The sequence below is a fragment of the Lissotriton helveticus genome, chromosome 4_1 (genome assembly GCF_964261635.1).
Source record: "Lissotriton helveticus chromosome 4_1, aLisHel1.1, whole genome shotgun sequence".
Taxonomy (NCBI): Eukaryota; Metazoa; Chordata; class Amphibia; order Caudata; family Salamandridae; genus Lissotriton; species Lissotriton helveticus.
This window is the reverse complement of record NC_136063.1, coordinates 165,076,733-165,099,176: the sequence shown is the minus strand read 5'-3', so window position 1 is coordinate 165,099,176 and position 22,444 is coordinate 165,076,733. Positions and strand designations below refer to the sequence as shown.

Genomic DNA, 22,444 nt, shown 5'->3' with positions numbered 1-22,444 from the left:
AAATCGGGAACTTATGCATTCAGTAGCGAGCTGCCGCAATGTGAGGTGCGCATGATGGGGGAGACGCTCCGGTGGCACCCGACGGTATTCAGGTACCTAGGGATCTTGATATATCGAGACCCCGTGGATCTCCTGGAGGGTAACCTGGTGAGAGCTATATCCTCGCTCACGGCCCAGGTCACGTTCTGGAACTCCCTCCCACTGAATGTGCCGGCCAGAGTGGCGCTGACCAAAATGATAATGCTCCCCCGGCTCCTTTATTATTATGCTAACCTGCCAGTGTATATGCCAACGCACATCTTCAGAGGACTGGAAACTCTCACCAGGCGCCTCATTTGGAACAAAGGGAGGCCCCGGGTAGCGTTAAGGACCTTATATGCTGCCACGGACGCTGGGGGCTTGGCAGTCCCCAATCAAGAGCTATATTACTTAGCGGCCCAGCTACAATGGGTCGCTTACTGGCTGAGCGGCAAGAACCTGATGGACACGGCCACGGCCGACACCATCCTGTCCCCCGTGCGGGTGCTAACACTCTTCCACCCCTTAACGCAGGGACGGCACCTCACACAAGTCCATGTGGCGCTTGCAAGGCGGTGCTTTGCGCGGGCCCTCAGACTCACCAAAGGTACCATACCCTATGCCCCGAACCTACCTCTACTAGGGACTCCCTTGGGCACGGGCATACTGTCCTCGACTGAGCTACGCAGCTGGACTGCGGCAGACCTAGACGACCTGAGCGGCCTGTATAGCGACGGAGAGCTGCTGCCCTTCGAGACCCTGGCCGCAGATACCGAGCTACCGGTGGGTCAATTCCTGACACATGCCAGACTCCTCCATGAGCTGACGAAGGCATGGGGTGACATGAGCCAAGAACCGCCCACTCATCTGCTCATCCAGTACCTACACGTGATGGGCAATGGGTCTCACATAGTGCACTGGCTGGCACAGGCTCTACACACCCATACCCAATTCTCCTCCCAAAGATTGAGGGAGAAGTGGACGGCCGACCGGGGCTCCGGCTGGACGGACAAACAATGGGTCGCGATACTAGCGGGCGCTAGAAATGTTCCCCGCAACGCGCGATTTCAAACCATCCAGTATTATATCGTTCACCGAGCGTATTTGTCTCCTGACAAACTTCGTCGGCGTGTCCCCGATGCGGCCTCCTGGACTCAGACTTCCTACACGCACTCTGGAATTGTGCCCACCTCGCCTCGTATTGGTCAGCGGTCACTGACACGCTGTCAGCGGCCACAGGCGAAACTCTCCCCAGGACGTGGGAAGTATGCCTATTGGGACTCTACAAGAGATCCAAGCAGACCAAGCTGCGGGCACGTTTTTGGGACTTAGGCCTCATCACGGCCAAGCGCCTCATAACGAAACGGTGGAAAAGCGCCACTCCACCGCGCCCTGCGGACTGGCGTCGCTCTTTTGGCAACTGGGCCTGTGCGGAGAGTGTGTCACTGCACAGGGAGGAGACCGCTGGCCTACGGAAATACCCGATCGCCCAAGACTGGGACGCTACCCTGATCGCGTACCATCGGGCGTGCGCCCAGGCCGGTATAGAATGCCGCCTCGACGCAGACTAGACAGGACCCAGTTCATTGCTGTCCATGTAGGGCACGGAATTTACCCCCCCCCGCTGCCGCGCCCCCCCTCCCCCCCCCTCCTCCCCCCCCCCCGCCGCCTGCCCTGACTGCTGAGATTTTACACAACGTGGGATGTCCCCTGCCGCTCCCCGCCGCTGCCCTTCCCCCCCCCCCCCGCCTCCCCCCCCCCTCCCTCCGCCCTGCAGCAGCAGCGACCCCACATCCTCATTTACACCCGCCCCCGCGCAGCCCACGTGGGGTGCACCACATACAGCTAGGGACCTAGATACACACTACCACACACACATATACTAGTCCAACAGTTGTTGAAATATTTTTCCCTTTCCCTCTTCTCTTATTTCCCAGTTATATCTTTTGGTTGACGCAGAGATTGTTGATAACCAGGGAACGCAACTTCATACAATGACTGTTGGACTTCTTGGACACCCTGGCCTTTGCGCAGTGCTACGAGTCGCGAGCACTGCGACACGAGACATTTCCTAGCACTGCCACTTGTGAACTAATGCCTCTCCACTGGCTACTGTTTATTTTCACTTGTATATAATTGACATGTCATTTTGTGCTGATAGCCAAGTACCGTTTGTAGTAATGTTTCATTGGTATGACACTGTATGATTACTGCTTACCTCATCTGTGAAACTAAATAAAGTTTGGGACCGTTGGTCTTAAAAAAAAAAAAAAAAAATCAGTGATGTCATTTGAGATGTCATCAGTGATGTCATTTGAGATGTTATCAGTGATGTCATTTGAGATGTTATCAGTGATGTCATTTGAGATGTCATCAGTGATGTCATCAGTGATGTCATTTGAGATGTCATCAGTGATGTCATCAGTGATGTCACTGACCATGTCATGAATGATGTAATATGTGACATCATCAGCAGTGGATTGCGGGTGCGCGATATATAGTTAGTGCAACTAACTATATATGGAATTTCAATGGTTTTGTGTGAGTAAAATAAGGTTTTTTAAATGCTAATCCCTAACTATATATGGTCTATAACCTATGGTTTTTTCAGTGAATTTTCAAGGTTTTTTAAATACTAATTCCTAACTATATATGGTCTCTAACCTATGGTTTTTTCAGTGAATTTCAATGGTTTTTTTAATAGCAAATATCATAAGCTGTCGAATGTCAAGTACGTGGTAAGTAAAAACATTTTCGTGTTTATGCACACTGATCTGCTTTGAATGCTGCCCCCCCCTCCCCCTCATTTCTATTAGGAGTACTCTCTCTTTGCAGATAGTGAAGGGTAGTTAACGCAGGCCTTTGCCCCCGTTGTAATCCGTCGTGCCTGCTTCTCTCTCCATTTGATTGATTGTTATCCAAGCATTTACTGTTTTAGAATTGGTTCTCTTTGGTTCATTCTCTATTTACAAACAAGCACAGAGTCGCAATACTCTGTTTAGTCTTTGCAGATAGCGAAAAATCGTGTAAAAAAACAAAAGGAATCGAGCAAAATCAGTAGGCCACTAATGGGATCTCTTTTTGACCTCGCTAAAATAGAAACATTAGGAACAACCCCTCATGACAAACACGAAACTATTGAGATGAACTGAACTCCACACCATGATGGCTGCAATACAGCTCGGCTCCGCCACCCACCCCGCCCAAAATAACGATAAACTCTATGCAAATATTACAAATATATACAACACACCAGCAAAGTAACAGGGTAAAACATTTTATTAAACAACTATTTACATAACTATTTTATACTTTTTGTTGCCCGATCCGGCTAGCTCAATCGATCGAGCATGAAACTCATGCACTCTGATGGTTCAAAGTTTTGAGCAGTGCTTGTAACACTGTCTGAAGCCTATTTGCACTTGCTTCAGCTTCACTATTCTCAAAGTAAAGTGGGGGCTGTTTGAGGACGTGACTGCATTTGTGAACAATGTAATGCGGTGCCACCCTGAACCGCTTGACGGAGGCCCCCGAGGGACGGTGTGATGGCGCGGACTCGGAGGGGGCGCTTGGCTCCGGCTCCCTCCCCAAGTCGTGTTCTCCTGGTGTAGCCTGAGATCGCCCCCGACATAGGTGGCCGGCTCCCGGGATCAAGCGGAACTTTTTGCCTTTTGGTAACTCTTCCATTCTTGACCTTGTCCCACAATCCGTTTCACCTAAAGACACGCTGTAGTGGGGCGCCCCTTTACCATTTCAGTTGCCATTCCGCCCGCTTTTGCTACACTGTGCCTCTTCCGCTATTCAGCTGTTTACCGCCCGCTCTTTCGACTACAGCATCTCGCTCACCATGTAGTTGAGTTGCTCCCGCTCTTGCGGTGCAGCGATAGCCGGCTGCCACAGTACTCTCAAAATGGCGGCCGGCTCTTCAGATTTGGGCGTGGTCCACTAAAATTGCCCTGCGACACCTTGGAACTCGGACGCTTGTCTGCTAGAGATTGGGCTCCATTCTCGAAAGCGTCCCCTCAGCCTTGAAGATTCTACAAAAGTCTTGGGGGCCCCCGACTCCCGCAGGCTTCTGGTGGGGAGCGGCTAGCATTATTGCTCGTGGAATGGCCACGACGGAGCTACGAAATGGTGGTGCTCTCATGCTAACGCCAGCTTCAGTCTGAAACATCCAGAAACACTGTAGACTACCAATTCGATCAGTTCCGGTAGCGCCCCAACGTGACCCGGTAGAGAAGAACTAGCCCTCCCCTCTTTGACTGATGGTTCTTGTTGCCTGTCCCTTCTGTTGTCATTTAACAGAACTATTTAGCCTGCTGAAAGGGGTTGTGTTCCGACCGCTGGTTGGTGGAGACATTTTGACTATATTCTGGACCTGCGTTGTCGCGTAATGCGTCATATGACGCGCCGCGTTAGCGCATCCGGAAGTGATCCGGGGCGCGACGCGCAGCGCGTAACGTAAGGATAACAGGTCATGTGACTTGTTAATAAAACTTTTCATTGGTTCATTTTACTTTTCTTATTCTAATGATGAAAGGCTTGGTCATATGACCTAAAAATTACGCTTTTTATTACTTTCGAACATTATTTTTTCTTAAATATATGTTATAATGTTCCAGGCTAATGTACTTTCCCGGAAAATTTACAACTGTCCTGCAAGTAAAATATATTCCTTTTTCGAGAAAAAGGGCGTTTCTTCGTCCCATGACGGAGCCGTTGAGCAAAAGAGGGTCGGCCTGCTGTCTTAGTCGCCGATACGCCTGAATATGAGATTCTTATCGATCACTTTATGTTGCAGGAGTAGAAAACACAACAGCCCTTGACCATTTATCTTTACTGCGTTCCTGCGTATTATACCTTTTACCCTTCATGTAATTGGTCTGCTTTATTTCACTTGCCTTTTACTGATTCTAAAACAGAGACTATTATTAAAAACTTTACCAATGTATATACTACTACCATGTTTTCTTTTAAAAACCTTTATTGTGAAAATGTCATTATACAAATACGGGCCTATAACCACGTGGGCCGGCCACGGAGCAAACTGTAATCGTATATGATGAGTAGACATTTACACTGTAGAGGAACGTAACGGGCGGGCCATTAGGTTGCAAGAACTAAAGTGTCTAACAGTTGCGGAATCGGTGGACGTACATTTTATAATTAAAATACGACAGGGCCAGTTACAATAAAATTATCTAGATATACATTTGCGGGCAAGTACCATGGGTGACGTTAATTCGAACTTTCAATAGTACAGTAATCAATAACACATCAGAACTTAATATCAATAGGGATATCGAAATATTCAATCTATTCTCGTCCCCGCCCGCCATGTGCTTCAAAACTGCATACGTATCTCGTGATATCAAGGTTGTGCAACCAGTACACAACAAGGAGTTACGAGTCCCATTTAATCCGGCGCCATTTTGGGCGAGGACGGGCAGGTCCAGGATATAGTCAAAATGTCTCTACCAACCATCGACTATGATGATGTTCATATGCTGTATTTATTAGAGTAACACTCATCTGTCCACATGAAATTAATTTGCCACAATCTAAACATGTCATTTTAATCTTTCCAAAGTTCTTCTAAATATTTGGGACCGTTTCCCTTGCCTCTGATGCTGTCAGTGCCACTTCTTTGATGAATGTACTGGCAGGTCGGGGGTTCTCCTCCAAATCTCTCTTTTATGCAGCACTATAATTAATCGGTGCCACCTCTCCATATGACGATGCATGGTATAGTTACCATAACTATATTTTTTTTTGGTTCCTCTGGAGAGTACATCGTGGCAGATGAAGCGTGTAACGTACCGGGCATTTACCTTTTTTTGCATGTAGAGGAAAGGAAAAAAAAATCGAGCGTCTGAGTTCTAAGGTGTCCCAGGGCCATTTTAGTGGACCAGGCCCAAATCCAAAGAAAAGGCCGCCATTTTGAGAGTCCTGTTGCAGCCGCCTGTCGCTGTAGGATCAAGAGCGGCCGAAACTCAGCTGAATGGCAATTGAAACGGTAAAGGGGCTCCCCACTACAGCAGACGAGCCTCCACCTAGGAAGGCCCGTTCACGCCGCCCCCCCCCCCCCTTCGGGCACCCCACGCCGTTATTCGGAGCAGGATTGTAGGATGGCCACACCAGTACGGCAACTTGCTAGACACCACCTCGGTGCCTACCGAATCTCAGCGCCTTGTGGTGTCTTCTATTCAGAAAACATTGTTGTGCTGCCTTCGACCTATTCGCCGCAAGTGCGCACGCAACTCAGCTGCATAGCTTGCTAGACACCACCTCGGTGCTAACCGAATCTCAGCGCCTTGTGGTGTCTTCTATTCCGAAAATATTGTTGCGCTACCTTTGGCCCCATTCGCACATCGGTCCGCTACTGACGCCATCTCACAGGCCAACGGGGCGCCCCACGCCGACTTTCAGCATTGTAGGATGGCCACACCAGTGCGGCAACTTGCTAGACACCACCTCGGTGCCATCCGGATCTTGGCATCTCAGCGCCTTGTGGTGTCTTCTATTCAGAAAATATTGTTGCGCTGCCTTTGGCCCCATTCGCACATCGGTCCGCTACTGCCGCCATCTCACAGGCCAACGGGGTGCCCCACGCCGACTTTCAGCATTGTAGGATGGCCACACCAGTGCGACAACTTGCTAGACACCACCTCGGTGCCATCCGGATCTTGGCATCTCAGCGCCTTGTGGTGTCTTCTATTCAGAAAATATTGTTGCGCTGCCTTTGGCCCCATTCGCACATCGGTCCGCTACTGCCGCCATCTCACAGGCCAACGGGGCGCCCCACGCCGACTTTCAGCATTGTAGGATGGCCACACCAGTGCGACAACTTGCTGGACACCACCTCGGTGCCATCCGGATCTTGGCGCGTTGTGCTGCCTTCGGCCTATTCGCACATCGGTCCGCTACTGACGCCGCCTCACGTGCCAACGGATTTTCTACGCTTTTTATACCCTATGCCGCATAACAGGTCATGTGACTTGTTTATAAAACTTTTCATTGGTTCATTTTACTTTTGGTTTCCTAATGATGGAAGGCTTGATCATATGACCTAAAAATAACACTTTTCATTGGATGAAAACTTTTTTTTTTTCCCAAACGATGAAAGCCCCACCTTGTTTCTGGATGTTTCAGACTGAAGCTGGCGTCAGCATGAAAGCACCACCATCTCGTGGCTCCGTCGTGGTCATTCCACGAGCAATCATGGCAGCCGCTCCCCACCGGAAGCCTGCAGGAGTCGGGGGGCCCCCAAGACTTTTGTAGAATCCTCAAGGCGGAGGGGACGCTTTCGAGAATGGGGTCCAAGACCTAGCAGACAAGCGTCCGATTTCCAAGGTGTCCCAGGGCCATTTCAGTGGACCAGGCCCAAAAAGGAAAGAGCCTGCCGCCATTTTGAGAGTCCTGTGACAGCCGCCTATCGCTGCACCGCAAGAGTGGGCGCAACTCAGCTGAATTGCGGATTTTGACACAGTGGACCAAAAGCGGACGGAATGGCAACTGAAACGGTAAAGGGGCGCCCCACTACAGCAGACGAGGCTCCACCTGGGGAGGCCCGTTCACGCCGCCATCCTCCCCCACCCCCCCCCCCCCCCGGGGCGCCCCACGCCGTTATTCGGAGGGCGGCAACTTACTGGACATCACCTTGGTGCCATCCACATTTCAGCGCGTTCTGCTGCCTTGGAACTATTCGCACAACAGACCGCTAATGACGACCCACCCCCCGGGACGCCCCACGCCGGATACCCAAATCAGTGCGGCACCCAGGCAACATCACCTGGGTGCCGTCCAGAAATCTGGACGTTGTGCTGCCTTGGGACTATTCGCACAACCGACCGCTACTGACCATTGTTCCTTCTTTTTCCCTAAAAATGTTTAAATGTTTTTACTGTTTTTGTTTTGTTGTATATATTTATAAGTTATTAAAGTTTTATAATCCTACTACTTTGTTGGAGTGCTATATATTTTTAATGTGACACATAATTGTAAAAACTTTGATGTACAAAGAGTCATCCCTGGAATCTTCCGCTTCAGGCTCGGTCCCCTCCCCAATCACAATACAGGATGGTTTTCAGATAGTAGGAACGCGTGTGGTGTGACGGATCTCATCGGGTGTGGGCCTTGATCTACTATAACTCCTTTGAAGAGGGGTGATTCTTTACAGCTGGGGCCATAAACTACATCTGCAAGGCTAGCTGATAGCCTGGGACCGGTCTGGACAATCGGACACAGAGGAAGAGGAGTGTCAGAGGGTGCGGTAGTGAATAGGGCGAAAGGGAGGTGTCGGGCGGGCACAGGGTGTGATTCTCAGGGAAGAGCAGCGCAGATGGGGGGAGGTTTATTGCCCATGCATAAGACTGAGAGCGGGGGTGACCAGTGCCTGGGGGAGATGCTTGCGAGGGTGGGGAGCCATGCTAAGGATCGACAGCGTGCAGAGAGTGGGTCTGGTCAAGTCATCTAAAATGGCTGCCGTGCACGACAAAAGTGTGGCATTTGAAAAAAGGCAAGATGGCGCAGACAATGTTTTTCAACACTTCCTGATTTCCTTCGAATCGAACGTTAACAGACGTTGGGGCATATTACCAAAGTTAAGCGATATTTATCCCTAACGATGCTTAGCAACGAATTTTTTACCGCTAAGCATCGTCAGAAATTATCACAGATAAACCTTGCTATTATCAAGGTTTATCGCAAATGCGATAAAAAACGGCCGCAATGCATTAATATCGCTGAAAAGTCCGCGATATTCATGCATTACCGAGCTAATGCTCTTAGCCATGTTATCCACCTCCCATTGGATAACATGGCTAAGAACTGCTCAGGGCAGGTGTTACTTTTTGGAGATATTCGCGCTTAGCGCGAATATCTCCAAAAGTTGGTAATAGGAGATAGCGATGTTAGCGACTGTTTCCAGTCGCTAACATCTTGGCATGCCCACTTTGCATGTCATTAGTGATAAATATCACTGACATGCAAAGTGGGGCCCAAGATGGTCGCTATCTCCTACTAGCGGTCGCTAACTGGTGTTAGCGACAGCTAGGTAATACGGAGATAATTTTATCTCCGCTTTCTTGGCTTTTAAAGCCAAAAAAGCGGAGATAAACCCCCTTGATAATATGCCCCGTTATCTCTCCCACACTACCGGTCCCCCTGGGCTTAAACGCCGAGATGGTAGGGACTGCATCCCGTGAAGATAGGCCGAGACGTCACTCAGCAGAAAAAAAAGTAAAAAAAAAGTCTATAAACATACAATAAGTTGAAAGTCAATCATTCTTCATTCCTTGTAGTACGCTCCCCAGTCCGCTTCCCGTTACGCTAACCAGGCGCACCCCACCAAAAAAACGATTTTTTTTTTTTTTTTTGCCCCGCGGAGCCCTTTTAAAGCCTCCACATCAAACCTATGGGGTCAGGGAGGATCTACTATGGCCCCTTATGGTCATTTTCCCCTTCGCTTTGGCCTCCTCTTGTATCTCGATCCTACCGAGAGACAAGATGGCGGCCGCTACGGACTGTTTGGAATGTTTACAGACGCCGGAGAACCAATCAGCTTCGCTTCACAAAGCTCCGTAACGCGAAAAGTACGCGAACTGGAGCGCTGCCCGGTCCGCTGTTACAGATATATATCTTTTTTTGAACGTTAATTTCTCAAAATCCACTGGAGCACATATATTGAGACCTAGCAAAGGCACATCGGGCTACCAGTCCCTACAATTTTGCCAAGTTTCGTGCAAATCCATTCAGCCGTTCGGGCTAAAAGTGAGGCCAACCGCCCTATGGAAAACTCAATGTTAAAAACACGTTTTGGGACCCCCCTTTTTTCTCGGCCCCCCCTTGACGAAACCCCCCCAAATTTTCAGGGGCTGCTCAGAAACAAAATGTTCCATTTTCCTGAAAATTTCAGCCAATTCCGTCCACAAACGCCAAAGTTATTTTTGTCCATGAAGGTTTGCCCTCTCTTTATTTAGCAAGATTCCTTTTGGATTCTTTCATCTGAAAGACTTTATGCTGATCTCTTCCTGAACCCCAAACCAGCACGGATTTTGTTGCCTTGCTTTTCAACCTCTGTATTAACTATCAGTTGCAATCAAGAATTACCAATACATTTCACAGAGTTTTTTTCGGACCTTTATGGCTTTTTAGGGCTCGCCTAGGCAGCGCTTGCGCTGTCTCTTCGAGACATGCTGTATCTAGGATATGGGTTTGACCAAAACGCCCATCTTTTTCATTGGTTCCTGTTGCTGTCCTTTAGAAATGCTGGCTTATCATTGGTGAATTCATTTAGTAGTCCCTTTTTTTGGAATTTTTTATCCTCCCATGAGGACTGGCCCTCTTACATATGTTCTTACTGTTCAACTTATTTATAATGAGATAGAACTCTTATTTTTGGTTGGGCTGTGTCTTTGCTCCTTAAGTGTTCTGTTTATTTGTGCAATAAAACATCTGTTACTTCATTTGCTTGCAGTTCCGTTCCTTCATTTGCTTGGTCCTTGATCTCCCTGTGCCTCCCCCTCACCCCTACGACAACACTGCTCCAGGCCCCCACCACCCCTCCGGGGCCACTGTTGTTTTGCTTAAGACACTGCTTCCCGTGTCTCCCCCCACCCCTTCAAAAACTTTGCTCCCGACCCTAACACCCCTCCGAGGCTGCTTCTGTTTTGCTCAGGACACTGCTTGCCTGCCCGAGCATTGAATTCTTATGTTATTTTACATTGCTAGCTTTTATTTATATAGCGCACCTATCCATGCACTCGGTGGAAATCCAACAATTAGGCTTACACCAGACTTGAACACAGATCTCCAGCTCCCCAATCACCTCTGCACCATATTCTTTTGTTGGCCATGCTGAAGCATGCAGCACCATATGTGGCTAAAAGAGGTCCCACTGGACACCTAGTGACAGCCTGTGATACTGCACCCTCACAACATTGATTGTTGTTTACTGCTGGGGTATTTATTGCCCAAAAAATTAATCTAACAAACATTTTTTTAATACCATGGCGGCCGCTTAATGGGCCGCGATGTGCATAATTTTTATATGCACGGACGCCGTGCTTTCTTTGAGCATGGCGCCCACTTTTATATTTTCAAAAGCAATTGCTTTAAGTCTCCCAAATGCAAGACCTATTGCATTGAAAATGCTTGTTGATTCTAATGTGGACCACCTTAAGGAGGCTCTGCAGACCTTTTAAGTGTTTATTAAGAGCAGGTTGCCACCATGGCTATAGAGAGGAGTCGCCCTTTCCCCAGGCAATCAAAAGTAAAATCGTAACAAAGTAAAATAATAGCAAATTTGCCTTTTCAACAGGTTTGACCTGGATGTTTTGCCTATAACCTATTTCTGTTGGTTTTAGGACTCTGTGCACTTCGCCACGTCTGGCATGGAAAGTTAAATGTTATATGTGGGATGCAGTGTGTACCCCACCTACATACATGCCAAAAATATATCCCTACCAACACTACGCACTGAGTAGACTGCAGATTAAATGCACTGCAAGGAAAAATGCATTTGCCATGTAGAAAAAACCTAACCTAAAATTGTTTTATAACCCACAGTGCGTGGTGTGAATATATAAAAATAGGGCACACTACATTTAAAGTTAGTGTGCCCTCACACTGAAATAAAACCTTAATGCTGTTCACATTGTAGACGAGGCTAGACTTTTAGGCTTAGGTGGGATAAAATCGTTTGTTTCCACCTCCTGATTCATTGGTGAAGTCAGATTTTTGATAACTTAGGCAGAAAAGTAACTTTGCAAAAGTGTATTTTAAGTTGGATGAGGCTCATACCAGTTCTGCCACTCAGCACACCTAGAGCTGGAATACACATCTTTGCCTGGGGAAGTTGACAACTCTGATTCAGAGGACAATGGCTTGCCTCTTGGCCCAGTAAAGGTTGTTAACTGTGGACCACTTTGAGGGGATTAGGTACCTGTGAGTGGACAGAAACAGTTGGCAGAAAAAATGGCAACTTTAGAACTGCTTATTTGGACTTGGAGATGGCAGGTATGGGTTCTATTCACTCCTAGGACTCTCCAAGACATCCCGTCCTGAGTTACAGTGGGAGGGAAAACCAATCCTGCCACCTATCAAAAATACCGACCTGGAATACACATCTTTGGCTGGGAGATTTAACTGCTATGGCTCAGAGGATTGCCTCTGGGCCCAGGAAAGGCAAATGGGTTTTAACCTCTGAGCACTTAGCAAGGATTAGCTGTCTATGAGAGGAAAGGACAGGTGTAGAACAAAGGGCAGAGTTAGCTCTACCTATTTTGACGGGGAGATGACAAGGAGGTCTTCTTCTAATCAGCCTCAGGGCCCTCCAGAGAGTTAGACTCTAGAAACAGCAGAAGGGAAAACCGGTTTTAACTGTCAGATAAGGGAGTGGCCAAGAAGCTAAAGACAGGACTGTCTGGTGTTAGGACTGTCTGGTGTTAGCTAGGTCAGCCATGTTGGAACAGGAGCTCCCGTGTCATTCTACAGTAAGGCAAAGAGAAAGATCTGGAAAAGGAAGTGAGGGGTTTATGGGAACATTGTTAGGACTGGGCAGCAGAATTCCTACTATAAACTGGCCAGTGTATATGATTAATCTGGCACCTCCACCTCTTCAGAATATTCTTGGACATGAGAAGACTCTATCTGGTGAGGAAAGCCCCTCTGGAGGAATCCCAAGTTCTAAAGCCTGACTCCTGATGAAAGAAGAGACTCACACTAAGACTCAAGGATTCCTGACTCTTGCTGGCACCTAGGGACTTGGCCTGCTCTCCAAGGATCACATAGCGGGTCTCCTGTTTATAAGCTTGAGGAACAAAACAGAAGGACTCCTCACTTCAAGAGGGCTTGGCTGACCAAAGAGAACTAGACCCTGCTCGGTGGAGCAAAGGCTGACAAACTTTCCCAGCAGTTGGCAATAAGTCTGAAGGTGAAACCTTTAACTAGAACAACACGCTTGGTGTAAGCGACCTTTGCTTTACTGCGGTTGGCCTAAAATTGTTCCTAGGTACAAGCCCACCACAAACTGTTTTTTTTTTACCTACTGCTCGATGCGTGACTTCTTTCTAGGCGTTTTTGCCTTAAAATATTAAAAATTCATTACTCTGCCCCAACCCACTCAACCTACTTTTGTGATCTTGGTGTCCTTTTGATTATTATATTTTTCACTATGCTTTAAAATTGGTTTGGGAATTTTATTATGTTGAGTTACTTACTCTGTATTTGTTGGTACTGCTTGAACGTAGCACATAGTTCTCTAGAGATGGCCTGTTGCGTGTGCCAGTGCTACCAGGAGTTGCGCAGAGATTTTCTCAGAACATGAGTTGACCTAATCTGAGTGGGTTGAATTAGTGGTGGTGCCACCCACCCAAATTAATAAGCTCATTTCAAGTAATAGGGGCCAAAGTATTTGAGGAAACCAATGACTACTCCTATTTCCAAAGGTACACAAGGAACTCTAGATCAGTCACAGTGGTTCTTGAGTACTACTTTCATTCTGTTTGCAAAGTAATCACAATCTTACAAAAGAAATGTATTACATTATCAACGTGCTTTATACAGACTTGCACTCCTATAAAATAATACAGCTGTATATTCTTTTGCTTGCTTTGCCTAATAAAATGTGTTGTCTCTCTTGTAATATAAGGCATTATGCCTGTTGTTGACTTACCAGCTTTCTCTTCCTCTGTCCATCGAGTCAAATTGTTTTCGAAGCCACCTGTTAAAGAAATGTACAAATGTAAATGCATTGTTTATTTATTTGACACCAGCAACATTTTGATCAGAAATATTTTACGTAGCATTAATGCCGGCATATTAGATCAAAAATGATGGTGTGGTTTACATTGTGTAGACAAAATATCACTTGTGTGGGTTATAGTGGCAATTTTGAGAATGTGAATGGTGAAAACACCAGTTTAACCAAGTCTATGACAAATGGCTAACTAGTGGATGATACAAGTATGCAGTGTACACATGTACATCAAGATGCAGCCTTCAACTTCATTGAAGTTGCAAAAAATGACTTTTCAAGGCTGTTTTAAATTCTTGAAGAAAGCGGCTGACCTGAATGTCTGGCAGTAGGGAGTTTCAATGCAGCAGACGTAGAGGAGGAGAAGATCTTAATTTGGAGGCTGTGCATGGTCCCTTAGGTGCAACTAGAAGTTTGAAGTTGGTGGATCATCGGTTTTGAGTATGTTGTACTGTGAAACTAATTCAAAGATGTGGTTTGTAGCCAAACTATTAGCCACTGTCTACATTTACTGATTTGAACAAGGGCGGCTCCTCTGTTGGAGTGGAGGAGAGTCACCCCCTTAAAATCCCCCCCAAAACACTGAAAAATAAAATGCAAATTTTTTTACCATTTTATTTTTCATGCCCCTTTCCAAACAGAGCGTCAAGACGGGGCGGGGTCACTGCTGAATGACAGCAGCAGGGAGGAGGGTGGGCTGTCTATGCTCTTATTTAAAGTGCGGATGTCTTTTTGGCTGGCCGTCTTGCGATGGAAACCCACACATGTCCACTGTAAACATCTCTAACCCAGCAGTCTTAAGACAGCTGGGTTGGAGCAAGTGCACCCCTCCAGAGCGCTGTGGAGCGCCACGTGAGACTGCTCCCTCTAATCAGGGCACTGCTCCCATGCTTCTGGTTAACAGAATAAGAGCAGTGCCAGGATTGGTCAAGGGAGTTGCTGCATCCAGTTCCTGTGGCGAGAAGAAGACCGAAGCGGGCGACGCCGCGTTCAGTAAGTATTATTAATTTTTATTTTATTTTGGCCCCCGCATAGATGCCAGCCGCCACTGGATTTGAAGGCAAGTGTCAGAACTTGCATAAGGTCCAGATTTAGGCAGTGAGTCCACTGGCATGGTGGTGATGTACTGAAGCGGGGGTACACTTAAGTTAGGTATAATGACCTTGGTTAGCAAAGTATTTAACCTTGTCTAGTGGATTGAGCAAGTATTGGCGGAAGCTAGCAAGAAAACGATTGCAACAGTCCAGTCTTCCAGTCTGCTCATTATTAATGAATAATCAGTGTTTTGGCTGTGTTATAGTGCATGTATGTTTGTACTTTCATATATTAGTAGATGAAACCATGCTGAGCTAGGTGTGCTGCTAAGAGCGGCTCCCATTTTCATGGATGGCAATAAAGGACCCCAAGTTCAACAGAGTTAGTAAAAGAGATGAGTGCTGTTGAAGAGGCACCATATACCACTGTACTACAGCCGCGGCCGGTAGTGGGAGTACCGGCCGGGCGGTGACGTGGGGAGGGGGAGGGGCAGGGTGGGGGTAGTAATGTATGGATTACGAACTTTAAAAGATAAGTAAATGTAAAAATAAATAAAACGAATTTCGTTGCACACACTGCATCACCAAATGCGATGCAGTGTGTGCAACGAAATTCGTTTTGTTTATTTTTATGCTTACTTACCTTTTAAAGTCCGTAATCCATACATTACTACCCCCCACCCTGCCCCTTCCCCTCCCCACGTCACTGCCCGGCCGGTACTCCCACTGCCGGCCGCGGCTGCTGTACTACCACCCAGAGCCTTAACGCAGCCAAGCAAGGTAGTTTGAGATCAATGATATATATACAGACTAAGAACGTTTTACTGGCGGCTCAAGATCCTACAATGGCCTCCGCTCCTCCACCGCCTACAAGCTCAGATCTATCACAACTTGTTGCCCAGATTGAGGCTGAGTCAAGGGCACAGGCAGTTTGCACGGACACGGGGATCAATAGAGTAACGGTTGCGACACCTTTTAAACCAAAATCCACTTTCTGCCCCCTCATGTTGAAAGACAACATCGATCTATTCCAGGACAAAATCACTTTGGAATTGAAAAAACTTTTTTCAAAACAAATCAAAGAATGTAGCAAGAAACACTATCGAGACGCCGCATACCACCAACTGATTAAAAAACGACAGAGTAATACCAACATTATCATTCGCCAACTGGATAAGGGTGGCAATGTGGTGCTGTGGCCCAGGAAACTCTACATGGAAGAAGCTTTGGGCCAATTGCAAGATAGAGACTGCTACAAGAGAGTCAACATGGGTGAAGTCAAACAGGCATGGAATGTGATTTATGGTAAACTAATGGCATGGCGCAGCCTTGGTCTCTTGTCTATGGATGAGTACAAGTTCCTTAGAACACTGAATCCTGTTATGCCGGTGGCATACTTCATCCCGAAGGTACATAAAACCAGCAGCAAGCCACCAGGGTGGCCCATTATATCGGCACGCAATGGCATTCTGGAGAATGTAAGTAAATATGTGGACTTCTTTCGCCAAGACTTTGTTAAACAACTGCCATCTTTCATATTGGACACTGGTGACCTTTTGCTCAAATTGAGGGATGTTGTTTGGAAACCAGGTTATATGCTGGTTACATTGGATGTTTCCTCCCTATATACAACACTCCACCACAGGGATGGACTTAATGCACAAGTTACTACTTGTGTAACGATATATCTGTAAGAGACATTAGTTAGTATTAGATTCCTTACCTTACAATATCCCCAGGCGTCAGACTGGATCCGGAAACTTTTGCGTAGCAGTACCCTTGCGCGTCGGTAGGCGTCGTCTGCGGCTCCGCGTCCGTCATCGGCGTCGTGGGCGCCGTGATGACGTCGTCGGAGTACTTAGACGCCGCCTCCGCGTGCTGACGTCAGTTCTTAGACACAGCTTTTCCGCGCCAGAAACGCAGAGCCATGTTAAAAACCAACACTGGTGCCATTGAAACTAGGGCCCTGAAAGGGGACAACCCTAACCCTAGATATTGGTTCGCAGAACGGGGAGGATGGGTGGGTCTGTGGAAAAGTAAATTTTGCCATGTTCTGTGTCCCTACGCCTCATCCATCATATGTTATGTGTGCATGACCAATATGCATATGTTATTCCCCATGTCCGATTAATGACGCAATTACAGTTGTGTCCACCTCTAGTATGCCAGTTTCCAGTCCTCGTGAATACTACGAATATCAGGCCTATGTAAAGCTACGTTGCCACGTTTCCCAGTGTGCACGTTATTTCATTATAAAGTTCCCGTTTCCAGGCCTCAACGGGGCCCGGACCCTAGATTCAGCTCCTGTCTCCTGAAGCCTCGCTAAGGAGCGATACAGCCCCCACCTGTATCCTCGACCTTTCACTTACTTCCTGCCTCGCAGTGCCCGGTGCAGCTTGGCTCTGCCTCTGAGTCTGCCAAAAGTATGTTATAGTTCCAGTTATCAGTTCAGTCCTCCTTCTCTGCATTCCTAAGCTACTGAACTGCATCAATAGTTTCCGTCATTGTCTAGCCTATACGGCTCCACGTTAGAGAAATACTGTATTTAATGGTCATTTCATATTCTTCATCACGCACTACATGTAGAATAATGCATGGTCCAGTCTTAGAATCAAGTTAGCTTTTCCCCTCATGACTTCTAGTTTATATCAACATGTTCCCTAAACATCAGATACCAGATAGGGTTTAGGTACATGTCGCTCCGACCCTCCAGACTTTAGTCTCTGCTCCTAGCACAGAGTTCATAGCCCCCAGCTTCTCCTAGTAATACGTCATTGCCAGTTTACGCGCACCATTAGGTTAGAGGTCCCGGCTCCTTAGGTAGCCCCCTCCAATGATTCCGCCCATTCATGACATATTCTGTTACGTTTGCACCACATGTCTATGTATACGCCCAGTTACACCCACTTTTACTGTTATCTTTCGCGACTGCTACGCGTCACGCCTTCTGCTCCACCCACTGCTACGCCTACTGCAATGTAATGCTATGTGTTCACGCTATGTATAAATGCTCATGTATTGTTATTAAAAGTTAGCGCGCTCATCCCAGACCCGGCCCCAGCAGCTGCTGGGTCATCCTATGCAGGTTGTCCTGATCCTGTCCTTATGCTGTAATAAACCTGCAGAAACTCCTACTACCTCGAATCTTGACTCTTATTTTATTGAGCTATCTGTTATGCTATATGCCTAGTCAAAAATAGGGTATTATTTATTTATTTACCACATAATGGCGCCCGAACAGGGACTTGCCCTTTCCCCACGCGTCGGTGAAGCCACGCCGACCCCCTGACCCTCTGCAGCCGTGACGGAACCATACCGTGCACCGGCAGATATTTCTGCTTCAAGTATCCCTCAGGCCCACGGAGGAGGCGGTCCAGCATCCAAACGAGACGGTGGAGGAACGCGGCGAGTCCCGACCAGAGCCCAAGCCGAGAGTCCAAGGTCCGAGGTATCCGGAGGCCCACCCGTAACTGAAGTCCGAAGTCCGTCCGTCGTCGTAGCAGTCCAGTCCAGTCCAAGGCCTTCCGTTCCGTGCTGCCCGGTGAGTACCATTGCTGGGGTAGTATCTAGACAGGACCAATCTAAATTGACTCCTGGTCCGTGGGTTGGTGGTGCCCAGACTCACAAACGAAGTGTTCACCTAGGTGGATACGGGTCTTGATGCGTTCCTTTATGGGACCGGTATGTTCCGTACTGTTACAGCAGTGCATCCAGTAATTCTAGTCTGTTCCGTTCTCGAGAAAATTCTTGTATTTCTGCTCTCAGTATTCCAGGTAATATTCTGTTCAAACTGTTATTTATAATGTTCTTCATGTATTTTAATGTTGTGGTATGAGTGTGACGTGATTTCGTGTTTATTGTGTATTGTATTGTGTCCAGATTACAGTTCAGTCATGCCTATATTTTCCAAGTTACGTCAGTTAAAAACTAGAAAGGGCCTGCTGGAAGCAGCAGTTCCTGTTCCGCCTAGGGACAGTCCAGGTCATTTTATGTATCAGAAACATGGCATAAGCGCCATATTGTATCTAGATTTATGGGTAGAGTATACCAAACAGTTAGAAGAAAAGTATAGATGGCCCGTATCGGGTACATGGGATGCCGAATGTATCATGCGAGTAGAAGAAGCATTATGGAAAAAGAAAGCCAGACAGTCACAGAAAGATGCCATCGAGTTATGGCGTAAGGAAGCTCATAGAAGAACCGAAAAGGAAGTCAGAAAGTCAGAGTTAAGTAGAGAATCCCAGGAACGAGCCCAAGAAAAAGAATTAATCGAGATAGGTGAACAAGTCAAAGCCGAACAGTCAGACAGACAGAGGCATGCCCTCATTAAGGGTATGTATCCTCTTCTTGCCGAGGGCTTGCCAAAAGCGACCCCAGAGGCATCCAGTAATTTCCCGCCACCATTAGTTCCGACCAAGCTACGTCACAAACAGACCGCAGCTGATATTTTTATTTCGTCCTATTTGGACGACACAGTCCCAGAATATGCAAATCCTGTTCGCGCTCCGCCAGTCCCTGTAAATCAGGCACTTCCCGCTCTTCCAGACACCGGAGTACCTGCTACGGTACCCCCGGTCCAGCTAGCATTTCAACTTCCCGCTCCGCCACGAAGAATGTCCGTCGATGATTCTAGTCTAGGGGCCGCAGGAGGAGGTCCTCCTCAAACCCCGCCGCCACACAAGCGTTTAACGTTAGCCGAATTACACGCACAAGCGTCCCAGCGTACGCCTAGACATCAGACTGTAGCAGAAATAAGAAAATCCCTTGCCGAATGTGTCTATGATCCAGTCCCAGGCGAGGATAATATGGTTTTATATTCATTCCGCGTAAGAAAGGTGGCCGAGTATCTAGTCACCTTACCGAATATGAAAGAAGATCTAGACAGAATATATCGTTTCATCCGTACAGGGGATGATCCAGAAAGTATTCACGAAGCCATGTCTCAAAGGAAAGCCGAGATCCAGCTCATGATATTAAAGTTTCTGATTAATTGTCTAATAAGAGAACAAGATTACCCGTCTAAAGATTCTGCCGAAATGAGAATCCTGACAAGGTGGAGTGATAATATAGCCGAGGGTAAGCACAAGACCGTCGGTGCCATGGAAAGTATGTACAAGAAAATCCGTAAAGAAATAATAAAGATACACGAACAACGTAAAGCAGCACAAGTAAGCGAGAAAGAAAGTATCTCTGATCCCGAAGAAGAAGAGGACGAGAATCCCGCCAGAATAGCGTATGTAGGAAAATCTAGATTTCCAGATCGCCATTTACGCCTAGAACACAAGTCTATTTTTCGTCATCCAGCACCAGAACAAGGTTCTCTAGAACAAGTATTTCAAGCTACCGATCACATTCTGAAATCACGAATCGGTTACAGTGAATTAAGTACCATGCACGAACAAGAACTAGCCCGATCAGCAGTCCGATGGATTACTGATTCTACCACTTTTCCAGACGAAATAGTGGCACAAATGTTTCTGAAAATGCCCCCAGCCGAGCAGCGACTGGTGGGTATGTATATGATCCAGCACCTCATTACTCTGTATGAGGGTCAGCACTCTGATCCAGGTCCGTTACACGATGTCCTGAACGAGTTACTCCAGTATAGATGGAAAGGGCTAGGTACCGATTTAATTAGTGTCATTCTAGAACAGCGTCACAAATATAGAACGTTTCTGAACCCGCATTTTGTTCATGCCTCACCCCCAGAAAGTAAACCGTTTTACATAGACAGACAGAATCCGTTACGAGAAGTCCACCCAGTCAGAGGGACGGGTGGCGAAATGCAACGAGTGTTTGTATACACTCCAATATCAAAGATGGAACTTCTTGAAATGAAGAAATTAATTCCCTGTCATGACAAAGATCCAGCAGGGTTCCATAGAGAATTAAAAGACATGCTCCGTATGGGAGAATACACTTACCCAGATATCATTAAAATGTTAAAGGTCCTGTTACCCGCAGGGGTGTATGAAAAGTTAAAGGAAAAAGAATGGGAGGTGGGAGAGAAAAAGATAGATTGGGCAGCTCTAGAAGCTGAAGACAAGGCACGAGTACCAGGTACCGGTCTTGGAGATAAATGTAGAGAATTACCAGAATTATTGATTCAAGTTTTACCCAGATTATTGACAACGAGAAAAGAAGACTGGGATGCAATCTCAGCCTGTAAACAGAAACAAGACGAAGATATTAGTGATTTTTATTCTAGATTTGAAAAATGTTTCAGTATCAACAGTGGTCTCAAGACAAGTAGTGAGTCATACCCTCACCTTTTCGTTACTAAATTAGTCGAGAATTCAAGTCCACAAATTAAAAATCGAGTTTTGAAAGTCGAAAGCACCTGGCAAGCAAATACTCCGTCCCAGATGCTCCAGATGCTCCAGTATCACCAGAATAGAATCAGGGAAGAGCAAGAACACGAGAGAAAACGTATGAAAGACACGAAAATGAAAGTACTAGTTGCACAATCTGTTCCTCAAGACAGTCAGAAGAGGGGTCCGAATCAAGTCAGTCATTCTGCAGCTCCCGTTAAAGGGAACTGCAATTATTGTAAACAGCCAGGTCACTTTATAAACGAGTGTGCAGTTCTGAAACACAACATAGCTACTGGTAAGACTAAAGAAAGACCACGTCCGCCTAGACAAGAACAAGTTTCACAGATTCCTCAGTCACAGAATGCACCACAGACAGTTACAGCACCGCAGCCTATTGCTGCAACACAGCATGTCACATCGCAGATGTACCAGTATGCACAGTCTGAGTATCCAGAGTACCAGCCATATTCATGAAACAGCCTAGAGAGGGAGGTAGGCTTGCCTCTCATCGAGATACCTGTAGATCAAGAAGGTCCCTATGTTCACAGTCAAGTATTAGGGAAAGACAGAACGTTTTTGATCGATACAGGGGCAAGTAGGACCACAATTAGTCATGCCGAAGTTCCAGGGGCTCCGCTCTCAGGCTCAAGAAATGTTTCCCTTGGATTTTCAGGAAAACCGATAGTTAATGAGATTTCAAAGCCAGTTACTCTAGAAGTAGGTCCATTGTCCCGCACTACTGATCTGTTACTTACTAAGTCATGTCCAGAAAATCTATTAGGCATTAAGACACTGAAAGAATTAGGTGCAGTTATTTGCTGTTCCCCAGAGGGAATACGACTGTTCCTACGTGACTTTAAGGGTCACTATGTATTACGAGATTTTGATTCAAGACTGTCTAATGTTCCGCAGCATTTATGGGCACAAGGTCCAACAGATGTAGGTTATATGCAAATCACACCCCATCGTGTGACTCTCAAGCCAGGTGTAGTGTTACCACGAATCAGACAGTACAGATTGCCCCCTGAGGCTGTAGCAGCCTTATCCAAAATTATTGACGAGCTCATGGCTCAAGGAGTAGTTGTAGAAACTGACTCCAATGTATGTAATTCTCCGATCATTCCAGTCATGAAACGTACTGATCCAAATGCACCCCCAGTATATCGATTAGTGATTGATTTACGAGAGCTTAACAAATGTATTATTCCGCAGTACCCAGTTGTCCCAGACATCTCTTCCCTGTTAACTGCTATTGATTCCGAAGCCACGTTCTTCACTGTCATAGACCTCAAGAACGCATTTTTTAGTGTTCCCATTCATCC

The 22,444-nt window shown here is 46.8% G+C and overlaps 1 protein-coding gene across 1 annotated transcript in view; it reads right to left on the bottom strand.

The window, feature by feature from the left end:
* LOC144828457 (1-phosphatidylinositol 4,5-bisphosphate phosphodiesterase gamma-1-like) overlaps positions 1-22,444 on the bottom strand; it is a 617,664-nt gene that overhangs the window by 321,497 nt on the left and 273,723 nt on the right. The window contains exon 5 of the mRNA XM_078686634.1: positions 13,694-13,741. Within this exon, the coding sequence (XP_078542760.1) occupies positions 13,694-13,741 (48 nt within the window). The remainder of the gene's footprint in view (positions 1-13,693; positions 13,742-22,444) is intronic.